Genomic DNA, 27,188 nt, shown 5'->3' with positions numbered 1-27,188 from the left:
TTCTTCAATAATTTCGTTGCTGGAATATGGAATCTTTTTCTTTGTCAACCATTCTTGAATTTCAGCTTTCCTCGTGTTTCTTGTGGGTATCTTTTCCAACTGTATCGAATGATAGCTTGCGTTATCGACAATTATAACTGAGGGCTCTTCAAGTAGATTCAGGAATTCGGAAAACCATGCCATATATGTTTCGCCATCCATTTCTGTGTGGTAATCAGCATCCTTTGATTTCACCGCTTTAAATATTAGCTTCGCATCTGGAACGAAGCCAGTCCTTGCAGAACCCGCATGGCAAACTATTAATCTTTGGCCTTTTCCCACAGGCTGATTCTTGAAACCTCCTTCATCGTTGCTTCCAAGCCACATCCTCTTTCTTGCATGGTTTTGATTAATCCATGTTTCGTCTAGATAGAAACGTGGTCGCTGATCGTTAGTTCTTCTAAGTAAATCCAATTTCCTTAAAAAGTCCATTCTAGCACAAACAATATCAGTTCTTTCCATTAAATATTTACGTCCTTCGCTATTTTTCTTATACTGGAACCCAACCTCCTTCAGTAGTATTCTCATTGAAGTGTTGCCGCATTTAAAATCGGGTAATTGTTCACGGAATTTTTCTAAAATTTTCGCCACGGATGGATACTCTCCATTCTCATAAAATGAAGCTACAGTTCGCTTCAACACACTTTTATCAAAATCGTCAATATTAGTGACGGTTTGTGGTTTCTTAAAATTTGTTCTTGGTATACAGGTACTGCCTGATTGTGATACTTCCGTCTTGATTCGGTCCACTGTCGCTCTGCTCACACCACAAACAAATGCGGCCATTTCACGTGGTTTGTTGAAATTTAGAGAAGCCACTTTATTCGGATCACTTTTCAATTCATTGAGAAACAGGAATACGTTGTGAATCAGTGTTCGAGCTTGAGGGCTAATATCGCCATGTAATTTCTTCAGATCAACGTTAGAAAATAAAGTATCCATAGTGCGCAACGAGTAACACATGAATGTATTTATTTAATTGCAGTAAACACATTTATAGCAAAAAAAATACGCAATGCAATTACATTAGAAACCGACCAATCAGAATCGTCCAAATCATTATTGACTCATCATTAGCACGTGCGCAGGTAGCCGTTTATCGATAATTAGGGTGCGCAGGTAGGCGCGCTGCACATTCCTATCTTTTTTGACTTTTATGACCGGACGACTCAGATGATAACGCGCATACTATAGTCACTAGCCTGTCCAAGTACTAAGTAATTTTATTAGCTTTGTAAGTTTAATACATACCCTTTTCCAATTACAATTCTATCTGACATTTTTTTCAATAAAATATATGGGCTATCTAAGTTGTAAACAATGACCTTCGCAAGGCACGGAAGGGAGTCGTCTCACCAAGTACTGCCCTGTGCTCATCAACCTCAGGCGGTTCTAATTGGAGGACTGGGAAGACCAGCCTGCAGGAAGGAAAACGAGACACCGCCACACGTTATGCTTAGAAGCAGCGGCGTAACGGAGCAACGAGCAACTTACACTGGTTCCTCAGCGACGCTCCATGAGGATATCGGCGACCTAGGCGGCCTGCTAAGCTTCAGGAGCGCGCTCGGCTGGATGTAATGAATCCAGGGGACCTAAACCGAAGGACCCAAGCACAATGGTTAATTACAAGACCAAGTACGGAAACGGCACAGAAGCAAGAAAAAGAAGGCAAAGAGCCAATGATATAGTTCTCTATTTATAAGGCTCCTAATTATTATACGACTTATAATGTCATAAGCAAATAAGAATATTCCAATATGTAACAGAGCTCGTTAGGGGTAGTGTTATCGTCATATTTATTTCTGCTCCCAAGACGCATCGCTGTTTCGGGTTGAAGGGTGAAATTACAACCTGAAGCATAAAAGTAGATCGACAGGTGCGGGAAGTGCATTGTTGGCAGTGTTTTTATTTGTTTAAGCGAGTGTACCCTGCAAGTTGATGCTTTTGTTATGGGCTGGTTTTCCAATTGAGACTGGTTGGCCATCTGCTTATCCGTCTACTGCTATAGTGTAAAATGGATATTTTACGTTAAGTAGTACTAAAATAAAATGTAATTATGTGACGATGAGGAAGTGATAGGGATTATTCAGTGCTACAAGGATTCAGATTAAGGCTTTATCACAACCTAGTAGGATTTCAATTTATTGGCTTCCTTATAATAAAGCAGCTTTACTATATTATTTACATCTACGTACGTACTTAACGACATACGTACAGCCGAACGTAGAACCTCCTTCTTTTTGGAAGTCGTTTTCAATATGGTCTAAATTTTTGAATTATAAATTTGTATTTAAAATTGAGAAGCGGGCAAGGCTGTCGAGGCTCTGACAATGCGATTTGCCTTAGATCTGTAAAAAACGCGCACAAAATAGGTTATAATGATTCATTAGAATTAGACGGTGGTTGTTTTGTTCTATTTAAAACCTCTCACAATATTTTAATACTGTATTGTAAGTTTATGTTAGTATCTCTATGATAGCGCCGAATTCATGTTAAATGAGTAGTTTGACGACAGGGAATTGTCATTGGGTATGTGTACGTTTAAAACTTTATAACAAAGAGATAACTGTGCGTTGTACCTAATCTCCTTCTGGGGTTTTCGCTAATTTCAATAAAATCAAATGACCTTTTTGACTTAGATTTTGTTTAAGGGGAGGACAGTGTCGCTTGTTGATAAGATAATTTAAAAACTTCTTCAATTTTTAAATTAGGGCAAAAAGTTATGCAAATACATTTGTAGGCAAAACAATTAGCTACAAATTATGACTTCACATTTTTTTGTAAGATGCATAGTTTCCGAGATATCGCGAAAAAAGTGTTTTCACCTCTTTTTTCAAGATGGCGACCGGGGGACAAAAGTGGTGACCCCACAAACTTGAGGTTAAGCTTCTATTGACCTCCCACATATGTCCCAAAAATAAAATTACGTCCTGTAAAAAATGCAAAGCTTAGCCATCTACAATTTAAATACATTGAAGGCAAGAGTAAACAGGCACTTCCTAGATAAGTGCGTCCTGTCTCAGCCCTAATGATTTCCAACAGGGATGATCATAGTCAAGCGCAAGCCACAAAAGGTTTTGCTATATCATAAGGTTGTCAGACTGCCTCTACCCACACAAGCTCACTTCAGACGGCACTCAGTACACACCGATAGACACGTCTGTGCTAACACGCAGGTCACGTTTGGCGACTCGTCCGCTTCCCTTTCCTAAATTGCGTACAATATTGTGATAGTGAATGTTTACTGTAAATGTGTAAGGTGGACGCGACAGCGGGCGCGTGCTGTGCATTGGGGGTGCTTCCCTGCGCGGTGGCTACTGGCTGTTGATAGTGGCATTATTGGTTGGTCGGTTATGATATTATTTACCAGCAGACCTGGCGAACGGTGTACTGTATTTTCTTTTACACAAAATTACTTGAATTGCGGCTTATACTACTAAATAATTTATTGAGAATCTAGCAAATTTTTCATGTTTATAATATTACTTAGTATAGATTACTTTATGGTAATTCCCCTCCAGACGTACTCGTAGTAGATGAGATAATAAGGAAATGTGATATTTTCATTTTTACCTTATCCGACAATTTTTCATTACATTAAGTATATTGACGTATGAGATGAAACATACGAAGCGCAGATTTTCTTATCCAATCTTAAACATATCATCATCATTACCAGATATATTTTAACGGCCCATTGAAGAACCAGGCTTCTTTCCTGAATTCCAGTTGGCGAATTGGCGGGCTACCGTTGAACTTAAAACAATATCATTGTACTTCAACTATATCATTGTAATAGTAATATTTCTAGATTATAGTCATATTTTTGTGGTGCAATGAATTGTACCTCATAATACTTGTGGTATGGCGTCATACTGGAAACAGAATACATAAAAGCCGAAACTGAAGCCCGTCTTTTTTTTATTTTACCTGTAATAAGCTCTGTTGAAATTAAATAATTTATTTCATTTCAACCCCTGTATGTAAAATAATACAATTATGAAAAAGTGCATAGAGCGAACTTGAAATTTACGATTTATGACATTATGAATAGACTCAAATTTCGATTGCAAACTTTTACCTATATCTCTACCAAACATACTTGCAATGAGAAGTATGTTCGGGGCGGTTTCGATTGCACACGAACGGTTTACCGCACGAATGCTGACTTTAATGTATGCTAATTTAGTTTGTATATTATTGCTTTAAAGTCTCATTTTGACTGGCGTCACATAAAAATGTATTGAACGGTCATCGAATATGCGAGTACTTGGACTGCGTAATCAAAGCATTGTGTTGTTTGGCGGATTGTTGTGATATACAGTTGTTTGTGTAGTGCAGTCTATTTTGTCTGTGTCAAGTAAATTGTGCACTCGCTGCATCACGTGAGCACGTATTGTGGCATCAGCCAACACCAATCACGCGACCTTGATCGTTGGCGTGAACGTCTCGTAGGTATCGTTGTTGGTTTATTTAGTACCTCAAGATATGGTAGTGTCATCTTGAGACAAGCCGTCCTCGCACAAGATGTTTCACTGCATAGGGGGATGTACACAAATTAAATTGAAAAATTTGAATAACTCCCACCTCTCAATAATTTTGTTAGAGAGATGGATGTCATGTATATGTCACAAATTCCATTCATCATCATCGTAACGGATTTTCATTTTTACAATTTATTAATAGGCTTAACTGATTGTACAAAACTAAGAACCTTCTTCCGTAAGTCACTTCTAAATCGGTCCATTCGATTGTGAAATGAATAAGATTTCACCTAAAAGAACACTTCTGTGTCTAAAATTCCTTTAATCATAAAAAATGCTTATGTATTCGTACGTGTTTGTTGGTATATCCGATCTTTGTAGTAGATACAACTATGAAAACCGTGTATGAAAATTTGCTTCTTTTCAAAAATAACGACGAACAATCGGTCCATTCGTTTGAAAATTGTAAGCCACAGAAAGACACGGTAAACCTGTATCACCCATCACGTTAAAAATAATGCTTTGCTAGAAAGCCAGTAGAAAACGTGACAGAACTTTCATGTCGTTAGCTCGCAACAATACTATCTGGTATCACGGAAAGTATGGTTCCCATATGGCGCCGACGGTTTCGCTTTCCCGCGGAACTTTCCACGACGCGTGGAAGCTTTCCGCGACGGGCCGGGAGCGAGCCCGGCCCCCGGCGCGCGCCACAGCGACGCTAACTCGATTAGTCGCTGGAGTCGCGCCTGTGTGCTGTGGTGCCGCCTGATCACATTGATCTATAATCGCGCTCCCGGTCATGGAACTCGATCACTCATTGATTGATCAAATAATGCGGAGGGCGGGGGCGTAGGAGCAATATGGTGAAAAATACTTTACCACCTGTACTCATACATACTACATTATAGTGGCGTGCACTAGAAGCAAAATTGCACTGCCCACCGTGAGGGCTAAAAGCTCCACTAATAAAATAAAATGTAATAATAAGAAGTACCTACCTGTTCTATTTAGTTCATCATTGACATGTATTGTTGCAGGTCAGTGTGCGCTGCTGGTGGCGTGCGCGGCGGCGCTGGGGAGCTCGCTGGGGGGCGCGCTGGGGGCGGCGCCGCTGGGCCCGTCGGACCGGCCCGAGGCTTACTTCAACGGCTCCTCCTACATCCGCTTCGCCAAGCCCTTCTCGCTCAAGCAGCTCGTCGGGCTCAGCTTCAGGACATGCGTCGGTGAGTATCCATTACCCATTAGCCCGTTAAATACTTATTTGCGTACGATTGTTTGGGTAGTATAGCTATTTTCATTTAATCATGATAAACATTGTTAAGAAGAACTTGTTGCCGGCTCATCTCAGTAAAACCTGCCCTTCGAACCGGTAGTATAGAGTCCTTACAAATTGTCAAGTTACAATTATTTAATTTTGATTTTATTTATTGAATTATTATCAGCCATCGATGTGATGACATACATTAATTACGTCACACGTCAAATGGGATGTACAAAGTGTATGTAAGGTTTGTGTTTATGTGTTTTACTGATATGTTTAAACGTTTTATTTCATTTTATTGAACTAAGAAGTACGAGTAATCAATTTCGGAACATCTGTTTAAAATAGTTTTTGTCAGATGTAAGTAAAATTGAAAATTTTGTGACGTATTGTACTGTAGGTGGAGGTACTCGTATGTGAGAAAAACAGATACTTAACAAAATGATAACATTCGTGTGTCGTGATTTGTGGTAGCCTCTTATTATTCGCGAGTCGATGAACAGTTCGTCAACACGGGTGACCAAATACGATGTCGCGCATGTCGTTAAGTATTCACAGCGCAGCGCCGCCCGGCAGATGACCACGGCTGACCACGGCCAAGGCACCGGGACCTGCCACGAAGACCATTAGCAGCCCAAAAATAGGCGGCACTCTGCGGTCTATTGTTGTGCCTTCGACAGTTATATCACTTCTCATAATATTATGCGTGTTATTTAATTACAACATGCATTGTTTTGAATAGATATTTTGATGACCACTTTAACGCGGCAGTGTACGCGGTGGTATAATCGAGTGATCTTGGGTATGACTTCCAGCTCAGGAACGTCTTTTTTAGATTTGAATCCTTCGTATGCTTTGGTTCAAAAGTATCGCTAAGCTGTGATTTAAAATCTGAAATGGAGCTTTTTTTTAATTAACCACAAGTAGCATTATAGATTTTAAGAATATAATATTCATAAGTACTTACATGTTTTTAAATACCTACCAAGAGAAAGATTGAGTGAGAGAAAGCATTTATACGAACGAGGATGAATCGATAAAAATATCATATCAAATGAAGTATGTACTCAACTACACGTAGAAAGATTTAAAAAAAATAGCAAGTTGTTTAAACATAAATATTAAATGCAAATAAGGAAGTGACTACGCGCATCTTGCTTGATGAAAAAAGTTAATTAATCAAGTCGGACGCTCGTCGGTAAAACGCAAAGTGGCTAATTGGACGCGCAGACGGTGGCTGAGATAAGTAGGCAGCGAGGTAGAGTGGGTAATGATCGCGCGAGCGCAGGACGAGCCGAATCTTGAGCCGCTGACGTTGATGACGTGAAAAAGTAGACGAGCCAGAGTTGGGCGTTCGTTACTCTCTGCTGCTGCCGCGACCGCTTTTTACTTGATATTGCAATTTTGTACCGTGCGAAATAAGGATGAAGATATTAAATAAATAAAATAAAAATCCTTAATGTTTATTAAAGAAAACTAGTTTAGCAGATACGTAAGTTTTTTCTTGATAAATTCCGGTGATGCTGTGCAAAGGGTTTTACATGTGACGAAAACAGGAATCGTAACACAATAAAAATTAAATTTACCGGATTATTTTTTATTGTAATATGTAAGTAAGTATATAGTTGACCAAACAAACAGATAATCTTAAAAATTAGTTGGAAACCGTTGTCAAAACAAAATGTCACTTATAAGGACACAGGACAGTATTAGGAGCAATAGCAACAATATCTACATAACTGAAAGTCAGCAATGCTGTTTTCAATATAAATTCTGGTCAGTGTGATGGTAGATTCCCCGGACAAACCCTATCAATAAACGACTACATACATGTCCTGTAGAACATCGGAGAGTAGATACATCATAATAATATGTACCTACAAGTAGATGGAATCTCATCTCGGTGGTTCCGCACTAAAAAGTTTACGAGCCGAGCTTAAACGGACTACGACTACCTGACCTCATTAGCACTCTCTCTAGGACATCTTGATTCTTTAATTTGCGTAGTAGTTGGTAATGCTGACCTACTACTACCCACTAATATGATTGATTTTGCTTTTTCTAAAATAATAACCATCTGTTTATGTGTGATCAATGGTTATCTTTTACTAGGAATGGGTAAATGAAGCAAATCCATTTTGCGTTAACCTTTAACTTTGCGTTTAAAAACCTTTAACCTTTAAAAGAATCTCCTACATTTTGTGTAAAAACAATAGTGTGTGTAAACATCCAGTTGTGTTGATGCAAGGTCAGAATGCGAGGACAGAGGAGGAGAGGAGGAGAAATACACGTTTCTTAGAAAACAATTGCCAGTAAAAAATTTCTTACTGGCAATTGTTTTCTAAGAAACGTGTATTTAATATTTAGGTATTTATGTACGTTTACATACATTTAAAGGTTTACGTTGATCGTTAAATTATTTGTCAACTATTGTTTGATAGCAGTTATGTGCACAGTTATTTAGGGTAACTAAATAAAATAATCAGTAAAATTAACTAAAATTTTAAAATAAAGTCAAAGCTGCCTGAATATCATTTGGAGCTGAACATTGTCCAATAATGAATTTTAGCTTCGTCACTCTAGGAGCTGTGTCTAGTATGTGTAGCTTCGATTTTTCTGCGGATCGCCGCATTTCTCATTCGATCGCTCTGTCATCTCGGAATCTACTGACTTACATAGCTCACCACAAGTAGCGTAGTAGGGGATAGAATATAGCCTCCCTTCTTATTAACGTATCTTTTTATTGGTGAAACGATTTCTCAAATCGGTCCAGTAGTTTTAAGTTTATTCGTTACGTATTTTATATCGATCGATGTTGAGGTATGTACGAGTGTGATGTGCTGTACTGCAGGCGGCGAGCTGTTCTCCCAGCGGTTCGAGGGCTACACGCTGTACGTGACGGCGCTGTTCGAGCAGGTGGTGGTGTCGTGGGCGCGGCCCACGCTGCCGCAGCGCGAGGTGGCGCTGGTGAAGGAGACGCTGGACAACCGCTGGCACTGGGTGGCGCTGCGCTACCGGCCCAACCCGCCCTCGCTGCTGCTCGAGGTCGATAAGGATACACAGGTGCGCTGAGCAAGAACATCTCATCACGATCCGACGCCTCTTATGCTGATCACTAGAGTAACGAAGGCTCTGTTATCTCGTGCGATGCTCTCGTGTGCAGGTGATATCGAACGTGACGTGGAACCCCGAGCTGCTGTCGCCGGGCGCGCTGGAGGCGGACGGCGCGGTGGTGCTGGTGGGCAACCTGTTCAGCGGCTGCGTGCACGAGGGCCCGCAGCTGGAGTTCCACGCGGCGCACGTGCTGCAGGCCAGCGCGCGCTTCGGACACTGCCCGCTCACCACCGACGAGTGTAACTATCTATATGGCGTCCTTATTTAAAAGCATAAATTGTTTAATTTTGAAGTAAAACTTCTTTCTGCACGCTTGACTTGAAAAGTGAGCTGGTGATTACGTTACGAATCGTGTAATCGGGCGAGGCTTTTATGATGTGTGCTGCCATCTTCGGGCATAGTGAAATAGTGTTTGTTATTTTAAACTACCAGTAGATGGCGTTCATACAGAACTTTGAAACAATCCCTTTTTGAACACTTCAAAACTTCGCGGTACTTGTTATTCAAGAACGATTCAGTTATGCCTGAGACTCAAATGGCGCTTTGCTTTTTATTTTTGAAAAAAGTTTTATTTTAATCATGTAGTCTATAGCATACTCGTTTTTGTTTTAATATTTTCTTTTAAAGTTCCCTGTTTCCATCAACCTAAGGTGTAGGTGTTACTGTTAAGCCTCATGTGCATTTAATTACTACGGAAACCAGCTGGTATCAGACTAGAACAAAACAATGCTGCTTGGCGGCAAAAATAAACATGGCGATATTTCCTAGTACTCCCCAGCCGAGAGAAAATTTTACTAAGCACTAATTAAATTATTCTACTATTGTATTAGAATTCCATTTCTCATCATTTCTTTAATTTCTCGTGTAAGGTCGTGCACACGGCACAATTAAATCGATAGGCTTGTACTGAATTTATTTGGTCATTTTACAATACTGTAATATAATAATTATTATTTATATACCCTCACAATTGTTCTAGTATTCTCTACTTTCCCTTCAATCTCTTGGAAAATACCCTGTCCACTGACAAGTGTGGCTTCTTTCTGTTTCTCTTGTGCTATAAACTGATTAACGAAGTTGATTTTGTATTTCAGGTAAAGACAGGAAGGACGTCTTGAGGATACCGCCGAAGGATTACTGTTACAACGAGCCCTGCTTGAGACACGGAACCTGTATATCCAGACACGACAAGTGAGTGATCGATGTTCTACATTCCAGTATGCTCGACGTCTATCTATACATACAATAATATATAGTTTTGTAATGCCAATTATTTATTTATTAGACACATATACTCGTACTATGATTTAGAAGAGAAATTTTTGGAAGTTCCTGACGAATCACTTACTCAACGCATGTTTGTTTCACTGGAGCATCCTCAAGAGATGTTAACTTGACTTCGCATTGATTTTTCAGGAAATAGCTTATTTGATAAAGTATGTTGCGAAATTATTGTTTTCCAAGGGTGCCTGTTGCATGCGACTCAAAACTTTTCATTATCAAGCTATTATGCGCGTTTTTGGGTAATGCAATATCTCCAAAATATTGCATTACCCAAAAACCTAAATTTTTGTTAATCAAGTTTTTTGTCTGGATCATAATTGATTGTGTTTTTTGTGACAACAGATACGAGTGCCACTGCACGCCTCGCTACACGGGCAACAACTGCCAGGTGGACGCCGGCGACCCGTGCGCGTCGCAGCCGTGCCAGAACGACGGCCGCTGCGTCGAGGACTACCCGCGCGGGGACTACACCTGCGTCTGCCCCCTGAACTACCACGGTACTTGCTGTTGTTGTCATACAGTTGCCACTGCTCACCACGCTACACGGGCAACAACTGCCAGGTGGACGCCGGCGACCCGTGCGCGTCGCAGCCGTGCCAGAACGACGGCCGCTGCGTCGAGGACTACCCGCGCGGGGACTACACCTGCGTCTGCCCCCTGAACTACCACGGTACTTGCTGTTGTTGTCATACAGTTGCCACTGCTCGCCACGCTACACGGGCAACAACTGCCAGGTGGACGCCGGCGACCCGTGCGCGTCGCAGCCGTGCCAGAACGACGGCCGCTGCGTCGAGGACTACCCGCGCGGGGACTACACCTGCGTCTGCCTCCTGAACTACCACGGTACTACAGTTGCCACTGCATGGAGCGCTGCACAGCTCCATTTGGTTAAGAGTTGTAATTTGGAGAAAGCTTGAATATTTTAATGTACTTAATAAAGAAAACCTTTAGTTTACACGTTTACTTAAACGTATATGGTGCAGGCAAATTCTGCGAGTTGGAGGAGTCGCTGGACCCGCAGTGCGTGGAGCGGCCGTGTCGCAACAACGGCAGCTGCAGCGTGCCGCCCGGCGCCGACCAGTACGTGTGCGACTGCCCGCCCGGTGAGTCTACTCATATAGGAACAAGTTTTCAGAGTGCACAAATTTTTATATTTTGTACGTAAAACAAATTTGATAGACACGTTTGTTTTTTTTTATTAAACAAAAATTCCAAAGTTAACGCCCACTGAAGACATTTAAAACGGATTTTTAGGGTCACCTATCACCTGTAGATAAACAGAACGTCGATCAGCTGATCAGACCAAATCAGCAACAGAAGCACCGACAGAAATGTGCGCACTACATCATATATCTCCCTAGATATCAGCTTTACTCATCCAGACCAACAGTGTCAAAGATGCTACAGCCAACCTAAAAAGTTGATATCCCCCTGAATGCTATAATAATATTGCACACATTAATAGTACTTGTTCAACAACAGAGCGGACTCCGTTTTTGTTAAGGGATACAAAGAGTTTGATGCGATAATTACATGTGCACGCAGGCTACACGGGGCGCAACTGCGAGTCGGACATCGACGAGTGCGAGAGCGGCGCGTGCCTCAACGGCGGCCGCTGCGTCGACGCCGTCAACAACTTCACGTGCGACTGCGCCGGCACCGGTGAGCGACTACCACACTACCGTATATGTTGGCTTGGCCATGTATAGAAAATGCAGCGTGTCTGCAATAGATAGAGGATATAAAAATAGTTACTTAATGACTACAAAATAAATTAATTTTTGATCCACTTTGCTGTTGCTCGATTGTCCTTGGACAGTGTTTTAAATCGATGTAATATACAGTGTAGATATGTACTTGTATTTATGAGGGTGCGATGATTCCATGGTTGTCTTTTGCTATACTATGTTGTTGTGTATGTTGTATATTGCTATTTGATGTCATAGCCGATTTAGCAGGTACCACCTTCAGTCAGTTAGCTGTTTGTGTGATACGAGTATAGCCTGATATGCAAACTTTTGGTGTCTTAGAACTCGGCTGCGGGTTTTGCTGAGCGCTGGTTGTACTAAAAATACGCTAAAATGAAGACCAATGGGGCGACTGCGGGTGGGAGAGAGATTCGCGCAGTCTCGCGTCTACATCTTAACACACGAAGTTTAGAGACGTCATAAAGTTCAAGTCGGCTTAACACTATTGCGTACTGAATGTGTCATGTTATGTTCCGCGCAGGCTACACGGGTGCGCGCTGCGAGACCAACGTGAACGAGTGCGAGGAAGAGCGCGGCATCTGCGGGCACGGCGCCTGTTACGACACGTACGGCAGCTTCGTGTGCGCCTGCTTGCCCGGCTACACCGGCGAGCGCTGCCACAAGGTGAGCTACTAGAGCCTGTCTGGGGAACTGAGCACGTAATCCAGCACATTCACTAGAACAATAACCCGAGGAACTAGTATACAATAGTGTTATGTGCGTGTTCGCAGATGTCAGCGTGCGCATCGGGCCCGTGCGGCGCGGGCGGCGCGTGCGTCGAGGAGAACAACGGCGCCGGCTTCCGCTGCGTGTGCGCGCGCGGCCTGGCGCCGCCGCTGTGCGCGCCCGCCACCCCGCCGCCCGCCGCGCCCCCCGCCGCGCCCGCCGCGCCCGCCGCCTGCGCCGACCTCGCCTGCCCGCCGCGCTCGCACTGCGGCGCCGGTAACTGCACTCGTTTATACCGTGCACTACTTAGGCTACGTTCCACTAAGCGATCGGAACGTCAAAATACTCCTGCAGCTGTTCCGAATGACAAACCCGCTCGTTTTGGTTGCGGTCGTCATGTGCACAACATGCTATTTTGTTAATGTTTAACATTTTTAATATTTCAAATTAATGCCGTAAAAAGTACCAATTTAGAAACGTAAGTTGTTGTTGCCAGCGGTGGGCGGCGCGCTGGCGGGAGTGGTGCTCACCAAGCAGGTGCTGTGCGTGTGCGACGTCGGCTACTTCGGTAAGCTATACTCGTGTACTACTAGGTGTAGGTTGTGTACAATGGGGATGATGACTAGATTTGAATATATTGATTTTTATGATACATTCGGGTAAATAAGGTTAATGTTAACTAATTTATACATAAAAATCAAAGATTGTCTGGATATTTGCAAAATAAGATTATAAAATTTCAAACGCACAAATCTATACTTATAATAAATCTGTAGAGAGGTCAATTCTGTACATGAAATATATTTCCAAAATAACTATCAGGGGGTGATTAGTGATCGATACTGATGCCAAAAATACAATCAGTAAAATTTTTGTCTGTCTGTCTGTCTGTCTGTATGTTCTTTATAGAAACAAAAACTACTGGACGGATTTTAACGAAACTTGGTACAATTATTCTACATACTCCTGGGCAGGTTATAGTACACTTTTCATTACGCTACGGTCAATAGGAGTAGAGCAGTGAAGAGAAATGTTGAGAAAACGGGAGAAGTAACTCACTTTTTTAAGTTTTCGTCACGTGTACAGCCTTAATGGTTAAAGCTATATAGAAATCATGTATGACGGAAATGTTCTCCTTCAAATGATCTATAAAAACACAACAGCATATATATGTCTATCTTTTATGGTTGACTCACAATAACACGTGTAACTCCCGATAACTTAGCAGTTCGGAGCTTTCTAATTATATTTGTCTACTCTTATGTTTATATCACTCATCCCTAACTAAAAAAGTTAACATTATTACCTATTGAATAAAAAAAGAATCATAAAAATCGGTATAGAAACACCAAAGTTATAATACAAAAAATACGCAAAGCCATCGCGCGTGCATACTAATTCATGCTATATGGATTATTTTTGTGTAACGGTTGCCGCGCTCGACGCGACTCGCGGGGGGGGGGGGGATAAATAAAGAAGTGCAGCCTTAATGAGTAGGGTAGGGGTAGGGTAGGGTAGGGTAGGGTATGGGTAGTGTAGGGTAGGGGTAGAGTAGGGTAGGGGTAGGGTAGGGGTAGTGTAGGGTAGGGGTAGTTGAAAGTTTACAACGACTTTCAAGCGGACGAAGTCGCGGGCGTCCGCTAGTAACAAATATATTAGTAATTTTGTTTGAACGCCCATACAACGATCATTATGTACCTAAGACATCATTAATTCACACCATTTTGTATGGGGCGTTGTTCAGGGATCCGCGAAAATTGCTTTACTATTAGCATACTCTTAATTTATATATAATTTAAAAAACTGTCATCATCCCTATTATGACGCAGCCATTCAGCTAGATTAGCTAGCTCATTGAAAGCAGGCATCCAATGAAATGGCTGGGCCGATAGTTAATTGAACGAGAAAGGTTCAATATTTAACAACCAGACATATTGACAGTCGTCCCTTGGAATTAATAATTTAAATTAATAAATAAATAATCAATTTTTAAAACAGTTTTGGATTCAGTAAACTATAGAGTCAATTAAAATCACATAACTTAGTGTCTATAGACAGACACACTACGTTGTTCTGGTGTAAGAGCGAGAAAGTTCCGGCCAGTCGTAGTACGCAATGTAGAGTCTGTGCCCGCCCCGCAGGCGCGCCGGGGCTGGCGCCGAACTGCACGAGCGCGGAGGCGGCGTGCGAGGCGGGCGTGTGCCTCAACGGCGGCACGTGCAGCAGCGGCGCCGACCACGTCAACTGCACCTGCGCGCCGCCCTACAAAGGTAGCACTACCACTTTAAATTAAAAATTAAAAAAAAAACAAGATGCGTGACGGGCGGGTGGGAGGTGCATGCGGGCGATGCCTTCCCGCCGCGCCTGCGTCACCGGGGATACCTATAAACATTGTATTACGCAGCATAATGCACGATATTCGGAAATGTCAAAAAGATTGCATCCAACTATACCGAGTTTAAGAACCTAGCATGCGACCAATGATATACGAGTATCTCGTGAAGATGAACAAACAAAATGTCAACCAATGACGGTTTGGTTACCTCAGTCGCATCTGTTCCGTTCCAAAGCATAGAATGAGATAGCAGTATTTCCAGTTGGACCGCTATTGGTTATTAGTCTATTTTTGTTCGCGAGATATGTGGTTGGTCGCATGTCAATCCAGTACCACACTGTACATCACTGAGTACAGTACAGGACTGTACTCAGTGACGTACAGTGTGGTCAATAGTGTGTAAATAGGGTACGCATTATACATACAGATCATACAAAATAAAAAATTCCTTGTTAAATCTAGGGTTGTCCTTCGGGTAAGCGGTGCATTTGTGCGTGCATGAAGTGCACACCACTCACCATATTATATTGTAAAAGCAACTGATGGGATTCATTAATTTATTAGATCGTTTTTTACACTTGAATATTTTTTTGTAAGATTTCAGTGTTTGTTTTAACAAACCAAAAGACTACAAAAATAACCATTATAGGTTTAACTGTTATTTATTAGTATTTAAGGATATTTTGGAAAGTTCAACGCTTTTGTTATATTGAACTGATTTTACAGAAAATAAACAAGTTTTTAAAATTATATTGTAAATAAGGTCATAAAGTAAATTTTTAGTAAATGTGACTTTATTGTTCCAATTATATTTCAGAATTGTTCCAAACATTATTTAAGGGATTTTATTGCTTTTATGTAAGTAAATCAATACAATCCTGGTTCCTGTACCCCATGTTGACCGTGTCCGTAGAGCGAGCGGCGCGGCGGGCGGCGCACTAGTCTACCTGTAGCACTTATCCACAACACGTAGCGTAAGAAGAGTTAAGGACTTAGTCGTAAGGTACAGGTACCGGCGCCGCACTGCTGCCTGACTGTGCCTGCGCCTGCGCTGTGTCCCCTGTGCCCCCTGTGCCTGTGCTGTGTGCAGCTGTGCAATGTGCCATGTGCGCTGCAGCTGTGTTGTGACTTGTGTCTGTGTTGTGGAATGTAGCGGTGGACTGCGCTTGCACGTCGCAGTTAATCTGTTCAGATTACGTTTCATTTATTGAGATATGTTAATTGTGTTTAGATTAGTTTAGTTTACTTTGTCAAAATGATATTATAATTAATACTTCGGGACTTTGATTGAAATTAACTTTCAGCTCAGCGTAAGCAATTCTCGACATTAAGAATAAAAATAAATGAAAAAAAAACTCAATGTAAAACGCTGATTTGAGTAATTTAACAAAGCGTTTCTATTGTGCTGATATTTCTATAGTCGGCGGTTGTAGATTATACACGATGCGCAACTCCAACAACTAAGATTTATGACAAGGACAAAGAGTGCCCACAAACAGTCAATGTGGGCACTCTAAACGTTGGTGACAAAAGTTTATTGTTTGTTAGGCACATACATATTACCCAATAGTTGGCGGTTTGTTGTGACATCTGTCAGTTATCGTGCGCAATTGTGTCTACGTCCGTTGCGTGAATTTCAGAATGTGATGTTTTTGACGGCGTTTGTTCTGTTGTATCGATGTACTAGTACCTATGTAGGACGATATGCTTGTACTAAACCGTGAGTCCGTGTTAGCGTTTCGTGTCCATGCTGCATGTGCTTTTACTGTACTTATTAGATCTGTTGTTGATGTTACTGTGAAAATTCACGCTACCCCGCGCACACCGAACAACCTACTAACACCTCTAAAGCTGGAGCAGTAAGTAATTGCATACTTATGCTTTAAACTTTATTAAAGCTTCATAATTTTTAGCGTTTTCTTAACTATCAGATGACAATAATTCAGTTTAATATTATTAAGAAAATTGGGTATTTTCTGGTGGAAATGTTTAACCGTGCACAGTGTAGCGTGAATCATCCCATTCATTAATTGATGTATTTCGCGGATTGTTGCAGTAGGTGTTTAAAGAGAATGTATTAGTTGTGTGGATGATATATTGTAGAACATACCTACTCTAATTTCCAGGAAGTGACTTTGAACTTGGTTAAAATTATAGTTACATTATGTTAATTATATGTTCGTCGCTTTATTCTTCAGATATAATTAACATAGTAGGTAGTTTATTTAAACATTAACTATCACTTATATGTGAGGTTTCATATATTTTTTGGCATTTTTGTGATATTCTTTAGATGTATGATTGTTGTATGTTTAAATCAGATTTCATCGCTTATGTATTGTAAAAATAAATTGTTGGTCTGTAGGTGTATACTGCGAGCTGGGCCCGGCCGGCAAGGCGCTGACGGAGCGCTGCGCGGCGCAGCCCTGCGTGCATGCCGTGGCGTGCCGCGACCACGTCAGTACTATACTCACTCCATCACCAGTAAATATGCTCTTTTGTCAGACGAATTGGATGAAAGAGATAAATTGGACCTTGGAGCAGAATATAGGATACTTTAATCCCGGAAAAATCTTAAATTTATTCCAGTAATAAAGAAAAGTATCTCAATGCGATTGTTGTCGACACGACTCGATTAGGTAGTCCCGCTTTGCAGTTGTAACACGCCGAGCTGCGTGTGCCTCGTTGTTAGGACAGACCATAAAGATTGGTGACCTACCTACTATAATTTTGTTTCTATTTTGCGCATTTTATCTACGCTGCGATGAATGTAACGTGCAACTCGCGGTGTGTGGCAGGCGAAGGGCTTCCACTGCGAGTGCGCCGCGGGCTGGGCGGGCGCGCGCTGCGACACGCCGGAGGGCGACGAGTGCCGCGCCGACGGCTGCGAGCCGGCGCCGGACTGCCGCGCGCCGGCCGCGCCCTGCCCGCCGCGCCAGGAGTGCGTGGAGACGGCGGGCGCGTGGCGCTGCGCCCCCGCCGCCGCCGACTCGGCCTGCGCCTCCTCGCCCTGCAACAACGGCTCCTGCCTCGCGCTCGACTCCGGCCTCTTCCGCTGCCAGTGCCCGCCCGGCTACAACGGTATGTACGTCGCCACTGGATGTACAAGATACTCCAGTAGATGGTCTTTGAATACGTAAGGAAAAGCGATCGCAAAACATCCAAATCGTCATTGAATCTCATATTTAGCTGTATGATGACGTCGATAGTTGACTAATTTATTTCGATTTCGATTTACTTACTCGTAGCTACACATCTTCGGGCACGTCAGACGGAAACACGGATTAGGTATCGGACGTTTGGAACTGATCAAGTTAATATACTAGCAAATTAATTGAAATTGTTGAAAAGGATACCTTTGCTAACATGGTCAGGTAAAAATAAAACACTTATGCCATGTCTATTGTTGTCTTTCTATACTTTATTATGCATACAATTACTAGCAAACTTAATACAAACTTAAGAACTAAGATTCATCACCTGTGTATACTTTTCCAACCATATAAGCTGGTGTGCCTTGAATTCTCTTGCCTTTTAAATTAATGGAATATGGCAACACTGAAGGTTGTCGTTTGTGGATACCTCTCCCTTGTGGAGTCCAAGCCTCTATAGTACAAATACTGTCTTTCTTAGCTGTTATAGACACCCACCCTATTGAAGATAACACTACATCACCACAGCAAATCTTGGGACCTTCTCCAGTAAACTTGAACTGCTTATTTTTCAACCCAGGCCAATTTCTTAGTCTCTCTGAACCCCCCAAAGGAACTGCAAATAATTCTGTACCAATAAATGTGTTGTACAGATCATCAGCATTTGCAGTAGTCACTACAGTCACTGGAAGGGTTTCTGAACAAAATATCGTAAGCCGACAGGGCTCTGCTGTGTCCAGAAGATCTATTCGTGCCAACCCACCTATGAGAATACTCATCCCTTCGAACAAGTAATAAGTTTGAGGCCTAATTAGCGTTTTAGGAATGGTCAACAACAATTCTTCTGTACTCAAAAGTGACAGAACTTGATCTGGATGAACTACCCCCGGCGTATCATACAACCATTTGCTTTTCCTGAAAAGTTCGTGATTTTCATCTAATACTGTCAACTTGTGTTGTTTTCCTGCAAAATTGTCATCCATAGCAATATGTTCTGAGAATGTTCTGCCAATGTGACCTAGTAATGAAGGGGCTGCTGCAACTTTTTTCCCTGATAACTGTTCATTACGTATCTCATTCTCTACCTTTATTAACTTAGCTTCAGATAATAATCTGTTACTTCTCTGACGAATTTTCCAACCAGATGGTCTGTTAATGGGAAACTTCAAAAGGTTCAGTGTGGTTCCTGGCCACCTGCTGACTGTGGCTCTTTTGACAATATCCACTGCATGCACTTTGCAGTAGTCTGACTGAAGAAGAGCATTGAACAGTGAACTCTTCCCCACATTGGTACAGCCCACTAGAAAAACGTCTCCTTTATACAGCCAAAGCTTGAACATGGCAGAGATTAGTTCCTCAACACCAAAACCTGTTTTAGCTGATATCAATGCTATATACTTGATATTTGCTTCACCTAATTTTGTTTTCTTGATTTCTGTAAGAAGGGACTCTCTGATACGTTTGAGGTAACCAATACTATCACCTGGGAGAAGGTCCACCTGGTACAAAGCAAATTTCATGTTTGACTCATAGAATCTAATACATGACTATTGATATTATATGTGTTCTAAATTACAAATTAATTAATGAAAATTGTAACAGGTCTACAATACAATCAATAAAACATCTTGTTCTTACCTTGTTTGCAACTATAAAAATGGGTCTGTTAGTGCCTATGATGTCAACTATCCCAGGCCAGATAGAGCAGGGGAAGTCAGTCAAGTCCACCATCAGCAAAACCAAGGACTTCACATGTCTGGAAAATTACAACAATGTACATCTACACTAATATTATAAAGCTGAAGAGTTTGTTTGTTTGTTTGATTGAACGCGCTAATCTCAGGAACTATTGGTCTGATTTGAAAAATTATTTCAGTTTTAGATAGTCCATTTATCGAGGAAGGCTATATATTAACCCCATATTCCTACGGGAACGGGAACCACGCGGGTGAAACCGCGCGGCGCCAGCTAGTAAAATTCTTGCATTCCTATGGACAGTGGCTTGCATAATCTTAACTAGAGTAGGCAAGTTTCTTCTCCAATCCAATGCAAGTTCATAATTAATCCTCAGGGTAGGCTGTGCATTTTGCTTTTATGAAGTGCATACCACAGCCTACAGATACAAGTGATATACAACAGATGTCATTATTACACAATTACATTAATTGGCCTATAGAGAGAGTCTGTTATAGTTTGTCAAACCAAGCTCCTAAAATAGGTATGTTCTATTGAAACTAATAAAGATCAAAAGGATAAACATGTTAAAGTAAAACAGTAACTACCTAATTGACTTTAGAAGTTTCTCATATTCCTCAGGCTGTACAGTGACATCCAAAGCAATATTATATTCCTGGAGGAAGTGACATCGCTGACACTCCATGGTCTTCAGCTCCTCAATCTCCGTGCCCTTGAACAGTTCACTTGGTAGATAGCCTGGTATGGCGGGGTCGTTGCAATGCAGGAGAGCCCCACAACCTCCACAGGGTACCTGTGTGGCACAAGTGTGAAAAATTCAGCCATATAGAAAGATTTTTTTTGTTATAAACACCACACTTATATTCGTATGTATACAGTAGAATGGGTCACTGGTCAGTAGGCCAATGATGCCTGTACCATGAGATAAAAAAGACAAATGTCAAAAATATTTCTTTTTTTTCTCAAGAGATATGTCATTGATGTGCTAGTCCTACAAGTGTGAGTTTTTCCTGTTTGTCCCAAACACTATGTTAAACTATAGTTTCTCTAACAGCTTATAATGATAGCTATTTCTGTGTTCTGTGGAAGGGTGTGTGTGTTTTGAGCCTTAATAGGTCAACAGTAAGAGTGTTCGGACTCCTCATCGAGAGGTGGTGGTTCAACATCTCGCCCCGTTGGTCTATTGTAGTACCTACTCCTAATACAGTCATTCCTGACTAGTTGAAGGAGAATGGGAATATTGTTCATATTGGTTTACCTATGATAACCATGTGTTGGCACACAGTTTACCTGGCTGACAGCTACTGTAGCATCTGGAGTGCCGTAATGCTTGCACCATTCATTTTCAACAACCTCATCATCACTTTCCTCATCCGTAGCAGAAACCAGTTTTGTATCATCAAATTGCTCATAATTTGTCATCCATTTCTGTACATTAGATTTGTCGAACTCTACATCAGAGCTCTGCTGTTCTTGAGTCATTGTTTCATCCTGAATGTTAATACGAGTTGTGTTTGCAAATGGCAATTGGAAGGATTTCTCTGGTTCTTCATACTTTTGCTCGATTTCATCCTCTGCAATCCTTTCTTTCTCTACATAATATTTCAAGGACAAAGGCAGAGGTGGTAAACTTCTCTCACGAAACTCTTTCGTTTCAGTCTCTTTTGCTTTTCTGAGAGTTTTCACATAATATTTATAGTAACCCAATTGCAATTTCTCATATTCCAAATACGAACTAAAAACTATTTTATCCTTGTGTTGTTGTAGCAGATCTTTGAAATCTTTTTTTTGGAATCGAACATCGTTTTCTGTGGCTTTAGAATGATTTAAACGGGGTGAGAATTTCTTTCGATATAACCTCCATATATTGCGCACGGAATACCACATGGTGCCTTTATTAAAACCACTATGAGTTCATACTTAAGTACGTCAATTATAAAACATCAATAATTTTACACATTTTCATTTATTACCGCTATTGTTTAAAATAAAATAATTTAACAACATCGGACAAACAATATTTTCGTTTCCCTTTCCATCCGACAATGTCAGTTGTCAAGTGTCAAAGTTGTCAAAATCAAAACTGACATTAAGTTAAATGTCAAAATGACGTGAACCATAGACAAATGTCATATATTATGTCATCGATGACAAGTGCTAAATAGTATTTACATTACCCGATACGATATCGTAATCGGATCTAATCCGAAGCATAATGACTGCGATATTAGATTCATTTTATTGTTGTTCACAGGAAGATTTTGCGAGTTGGATGTTGATGAATGTGCATTGATGCCGAAAATTTGTAATCATGGAGTCTGCGTCAATGTGCATGGTTCCTACCAGTGTTACTGCAAACCAGGTAACAATAAAACTACATTAGCAGAAGTGTCTTGTTATTAGTAAATACTTAGCTTACTTTCTAAACCAATTTGTTTTGTTTTCTCTGTATCTTATGGGGAGATTTAAAATGTGACTAATTTATTTATTTTGCTATTATCGTCAAAAAACCGACGAATTCAAACGACAATGTTACCTAGAAAATCCTCTACCCACGTTTCACCCCAAAACTCGAGTTTTCTCAGGAGATGTTGACTCTACAATGTTCTGATGCTAATGTTAATATTCGAAAATAAATGATTTAGTCAATCTTTATAATCAACTTTCGCATACTAATTAGTAACGTCTGCTTCTTTTCAATATTTAAAAGAGGGAGAATTTAGAAACTGCTTAAGAAAAAAATATTTTAGGTTACACTGGTGACAGTTGTGAACAAGACATCGATGAATGTTTATCTTCACCCTGTAAGAACGGCGGCTCGTGTCAAAACCTGGAGAACAACTACGAGTGCACTTGTGTCGAGGGATTCGAAGGTACAACAACATAATATAATGAAATGACATTTTGAAAATTACCAAAGCGAAATCATACATACATTCTACGAACTTTCTTGTTTAAAACCCAAGGTGCTGCCATGTAGCTGCAAAATGCTCAAATATTTTATATATAAATTTATTTTATTGTTTGTTTTATTCATGACCTTTAAAAACCATAAAATTACAAAATTTTTTCGTGTCAGGCAAGGATTGTTCGATAAACATCAACGAATGCGCTGCTAACCCTTGCTCAGCGGGCTCCACGTGCGTGGACGGCATCGCCAGCTACAAGTGCGTTTGTCAAGAGGGACTCACCGGAACTCATTGCGAAACTAACATTGATGATTGTGAAGTGAGTAAACTTTACAGTTGAACTACACAATATGTTTAACTTTTTGGAGCCAAGAGCCGTTTCAACTACAAATTATACTCCATGTTTATTTAACTATTTCGACGGTGAGGTTTTGAACTTATTGATAACTTTGGTTGGTGTATTAAATCTTTAATTGAGCTGTCACACCACAAAACTGAAACAAAGCTTAAGAAGATGTTGGTAATCCTTCTGTGTCAGTTAATAAATACGCCTTTTTCGTGCATTCTAACCTTGTGTCATGGTGAGGAACGAGGACACAGTAGATATGACGTCATCAATATGTGCTGGAACGTATGTGTGGTCTCCAGCCGCAGCCGTGCGCGCACGGCGGGCGCTGCACGGACGAGATCAACGGCTACACGTGCGACTGCGCGGGCACGGGCTACACGGGCGATGACTGCGAGCTCAACATCGACGAGTGCGCCTCGCAGCCCTGCAGCAACGGCGGCACCTGCGTCGACGACGTCAACGACTACCACTGCAACTGCTACCCCGGTTTCACTGGTAACGAACACGTTCTACCCTTACTGGCCTACCTCTTTGTAATTTTGTAATTATTATTTTTACTCTTTGTATTAATATTATTTTATCATGTCAGCGGTAGAGTTTCGTGCCGCTACTTGTAGTTCATAAGAACTCAAGAAAAGACTATACTTAGAACTAGTATACACAGTTCTCAGAATGTTGATATAGACAATGTTCTAGGAGTGCATGTACAATTAAAGTACTTCGCAACATTCAGGCACAAACTGCGAGACAGACATAGACGAGTGCGAGAGCTCGCCGTGCAAGTACGACGGCGTGTGCCTGCAGCGCAGCAACGCGAGCCTGTACCTGCCGCGCGGCGCCGCCCCGCCGCAGGTGGGCCCGCAGCCGCACATGCTGCTGCCCGAACACTTCTACCAGCCCTACTCCTTGGAGACAGCTAGCGGGTAACGTGCTTTTGAACTTTGAAGCTTTGCTTTCACAAAGCCGAGTGAAAGTATTATGTGTTACCTTGTTTAAAAAATGAGACATCAGTGTGTTGATGATGATTGATGGAAATAAGTAGTTAAAACTTTGAACTTACTTTGAGCCAAAGCCAAATCCACTGCAAAGATGTTTTCATACTATACGACACGATATTGCTATGCCGATTTTTTAAAAAGAAATAATAAGTTTCATTTATCTATTTATAATCTAACAAAGATTTTCAACGTACGTGTGTTTGCAGGTTTGAGTGCGTGTGCGTGGCGGGCACGACGGGTGCGCGATGCGAAACCAATATTGACGAGTGCGCGTCGTCTCCGTGTCGTCACGGCAAGTGCGTGGACGGCGTGGGCAGCTACTCGTGCGACTGCTTCGCGGGCTACGAGGGCGACCACTGCCAGGACGAGATCAACGAGTGTCTCAGGTGATCCCACTTCTGATACAACGTGGACGAGTGCGCGTCGTCTCCGTGTCGTCACGGCAAGTGCGTGGACGGCGTGGGCAGCTACTCGTGCGACTGCTTCGCGGGCTACGAGGGCGACCACTGCCAGGACGAGATCAACGAGTGTCTCAGGTGATCCCACTTCTGATACTACGTGGACGAGTGCGCGTCGTCTTCGTATCGTCACGACATTAAAATTGATAACTTGCCACTTGGCCAGTACTCACACAAACGCAAAATTCCTCCTTTTAGTAATGTCGCTGTATCTGTGCGCAGGTACACGCCGTGCGAGCACGGGCGCTGCGACGACCGGCGCGCCTCCTACTACTGCTTCTGCGAGGCGGGCTGGGGCGGCCAGAACTGCTCCGTGGTGCTGGAGGGCTGCCGCGGCGAGCCGTGCCGCAACAACGGCACGTGCCTGCCGTGGCTGCTGCACGAGAACGACCACCGGTTCAACTGCTCGTGCGCGCCCGGCTACTACGGCACCACGTGCGAGAAGGTACGCGACGGCCGCTGCTGCTGCCGCCGTCAACATGTGTGCGGTGCTCGCAGCAAGAACCGTGCTGCAGTATATTGTGTAATCACTCGCAGATAACGACGATGTCGCTCGAGAAGAACAGCTACGCAGAGGTGAACACGACGCGGGAGGAAGGCTACGACATCTCGTTCCGGTTCAAGACCACGCTGGGCAGCGGCCTGCTGGCGATGGGCCGCGGCTTCACCTACTTCTTCCTCGAGCTGTCCAAGGGCCGGCTCAACCTGCACTCCAGCCTGCTCAACAAGTGGGAAGGCGTGTTCATCGGCTCCAACCTCAACGATAGCAACTGGCAGAAAGTGAGTGTGTGTGTGCAAGCGATTTAACTGCCCCTCAGAGCTGCACACAGTATTTACGCAGTGGTTCTGGTGTTTGTGTCCTTGGCTGGGCTGACTGGTGGTGGTGTTTGAGAGGGAGATGCCAATATCATGTACATTAGCTATTGTTTTTGTTGTTTTATTTTTGCTAAATAAATGGTTTATTTCTATTATTATAATGTGACTCGGCAGGTGTTCGTGACGATCAACTCGTCGCACCTGGTGCTGGCCGCCAACGAGGAGCAGACCATCTACCCCATCAGCCAGAACGAGGCCTTCAACGCGTCCGTCACCTCCTTCCCGTCCACGCGCCTCGGCACCGCCGGCTCGTCCTACGCCACCGTCACGCACGGGCCCAACTACTTCATCGGCTGCTTCCAGGACGTGGTCGTCAACGGACAATGGGTAACTACTGCTCCTTCTGTGGGCGACTTGCGGTGGAAGCCCACGATCTGAGTGAAACGTGACGCAGGTGCTGCCCGAGGACGCGGGCGCGAGCGCGGAGGAGGGCGCGGAGGAGGGCGCGGAGGAGGCGGGCGAGCGCGTGGCGCAGGCCGTGCTGCGCGGCGTGCGCGCGTCGTGCCCGCGCACGCCGCAGTGCGCGCCCAGCCCGTGCCTGTCGGGCGGCGCGTGCGAGGACCACTGGACGTCGTTCCGCTGCACGTGCCCGCGCCCGCACCTGGGCGACCGCTGCCAGTACAACTACACGGCCGCCACGTTCGGCCAGGAGGCGGCGCGCGCGCACGCCGTGGTCACCGTGCAGGTGGCGGAGGCGGCGCGGCGCGCCGTGCGCGCGGCGCTCGACGTGTCCATGTTCGTGCGCACGCGCAAGCCCACGGGCCACATCTTCCGCCTGGGCTCGCGGCCCGGCGCGCCCGAGCCCACGCTGGTGGGCGCGTCGCTGCGCGGCGGCGAGCTGGTGCTGCACCTGCGCTTCGGCCAGACGCCCGAGGACTACACGGTGGGCGGCACGCGCCTGGACACGGGCCAGCTCTACCTCATCCAGGTGGTGCGCAACTCCACGCTGGTGCAGGTCAAGCTCAACGGCACCGAGTACTTCCGCAAGTCCATCTCGGCCGCCAAGCAGCTGGACGCGCAGGTGACCCATTTATATATTTTCCATTCACATTGCTAATATTTTTAGTTTTTCTTGTTGTAGTAATTGTAATTAATTCAATACACAACCTTAAATCACAAGAGTATTAATACCTACAAATCGTTTGACTGCAGTGAACTGCGCGTGCGCAGTATCGATGACTGACAGTGCACATGCGCGGCTAACTCAGACCAATTGTAGGAGGACTAGTGAAGGACCCAAATTCACGAACTTAATTTTGGTATATAGCTTAAAGTCCAAGACCCGTAAAACATTTTTAACAATTTATTAAAATTTATTATTAAGAGTTTTATGGAGCTAACTATAACTAGCTAGAAGTTTTTGCCCGTTTTTTACACCATTCAACACAAAAAGGCATTTTTATAGAGCTCTTTAACTGAAGAACGCAATTACAACTATGAAACATCAATACTTTAGGAAACAGTTTTTATAATTGAATTAGATCGTTGATCATACTTTGACAAAAAGTAGCGAGGCAGGTCCTATACAATAATATAATTGTTCTGATTTTCATAAAATATTATGCAAGAAATATTACGAAATTCTATACGCCCATGTTTATGTGACAGTGAGTGTAAAGTGATGTTTGCCCCCACCAGGTGATGTACCTGGGCGGGCCGCCGCCGCCCGAGCCCGCGCCGCCCGCCGCGCCCCCCGCGGACAACGCCACCACGGTCGCGCCCGCGCCCGAGCCCGAGCCCGACGACGACGAGTACTTCAAAGGCGTCATTCAGGACGTGCAGGTGGCGATCATCGCATTACCGTCCGAGTCGTCGATGTC

The 27,188-nt window shown here is 43.1% G+C and overlaps 2 protein-coding genes across 2 annotated transcripts in view; one reads left to right on the top strand and one right to left on the bottom strand.

Moving 5' to 3' along the window:
- LOC112049172 (protein crumbs) overlaps positions 1–27,188 on the top strand; it is a 52,068-nt gene that overhangs the window by 11,926 nt on the left and 12,954 nt on the right. The window contains exons 2-25 of the mRNA XM_052891434.1: positions 5,561–5,746; positions 8,636–8,847; positions 8,948–9,137; positions 9,993–10,089; positions 10,525–10,679; positions 11,166–11,285; positions 11,728–11,844; positions 12,412–12,554; positions 12,662–12,872; positions 13,093–13,164; positions 14,738–14,866; positions 17,297–17,388; positions 17,730–18,012; positions 22,033–22,140; positions 22,529–22,651; positions 22,858–23,006; positions 23,336–23,531; positions 23,770–23,959; positions 24,241–24,420; positions 24,715–24,937; positions 25,030–25,272; positions 25,483–25,695; positions 25,763–26,389; positions 27,007–27,150. Coding sequence (XP_052747394.1) covers positions 5,561–5,746; positions 8,636–8,847; positions 8,948–9,137; positions 9,993–10,089; positions 10,525–10,679; positions 11,166–11,285; positions 11,728–11,844; positions 12,412–12,554; positions 12,662–12,872; positions 13,093–13,164; positions 14,738–14,866; positions 17,297–17,388; positions 17,730–18,012; positions 22,033–22,140; positions 22,529–22,651; positions 22,858–23,006; positions 23,336–23,531; positions 23,770–23,959; positions 24,241–24,420; positions 24,715–24,937; positions 25,030–25,272; positions 25,483–25,695; positions 25,763–26,389; positions 27,007–27,150 — 4,403 coding nt within the window. The remainder of the gene's footprint in view (positions 1–5,560; positions 5,747–8,635; positions 8,848–8,947; positions 9,138–9,992; positions 10,090–10,524; positions 10,680–11,165; positions 11,286–11,727; positions 11,845–12,411; positions 12,555–12,661; positions 12,873–13,092; positions 13,165–14,737; positions 14,867–17,296; positions 17,389–17,729; positions 18,013–22,032; positions 22,141–22,528; positions 22,652–22,857; positions 23,007–23,335; positions 23,532–23,769; positions 23,960–24,240; positions 24,421–24,714; positions 24,938–25,029; positions 25,273–25,482; positions 25,696–25,762; positions 26,390–27,006; positions 27,151–27,188) is intronic.
- Positions 18,331–21,971, bottom strand: LOC112049171 (nitric oxide-associated protein 1). Its single transcript, XM_024086968.2, has 4 exons — positions 21,069–21,971; positions 20,366–20,571; positions 19,722–19,839; positions 18,331–19,582 (listed from the first exon to the last, which is right to left on the bottom strand). Exons 1-4 carry the CDS (start codon positions 21,663–21,665, stop codon positions 18,398–18,400), a joined length of 2,106 nt encoding a protein of 701 aa, XP_023942736.2. The 5' UTR covers positions 21,666–21,971; the 3' UTR covers positions 18,331–18,397.

Source organism: Bicyclus anynana, chromosome 4, assembly GCF_947172395.1.
Source record: "Bicyclus anynana chromosome 4, ilBicAnyn1.1, whole genome shotgun sequence".
In the NCBI taxonomy this organism is placed as follows: Eukaryota; Metazoa; Arthropoda; class Insecta; order Lepidoptera; family Nymphalidae; genus Bicyclus; species Bicyclus anynana.
Note: the sequence above shows the minus strand (reverse complement) of the source record. Positions and strands in the feature narration are given on the sequence as shown.

Excerpts from the sequence above, each read along its gene's own strand:
- LOC112049171 (XM_024086968.2), bottom strand. The coding sequence starts at position 21,665 with ATGTGGTATTCCGTGCGCAATATATGGAGGTTATATCGAAAGAAATTC. Across the intron at positions 20,572-21,068 it reads CTACAGTAGCTGTCAGCCAG|GTACCCTGTGGAGGTTGTGG; the intron begins GTAAACTGTGTG and ends TGTGCCACACAG. Across the intron at positions 19,583-19,721 it reads TTTTTATAGTTGCAAACAAG|GTGGACCTTCTCCCAGGTGA; the intron begins GTAAGAACAAGA and ends GCTTTGTACCAG.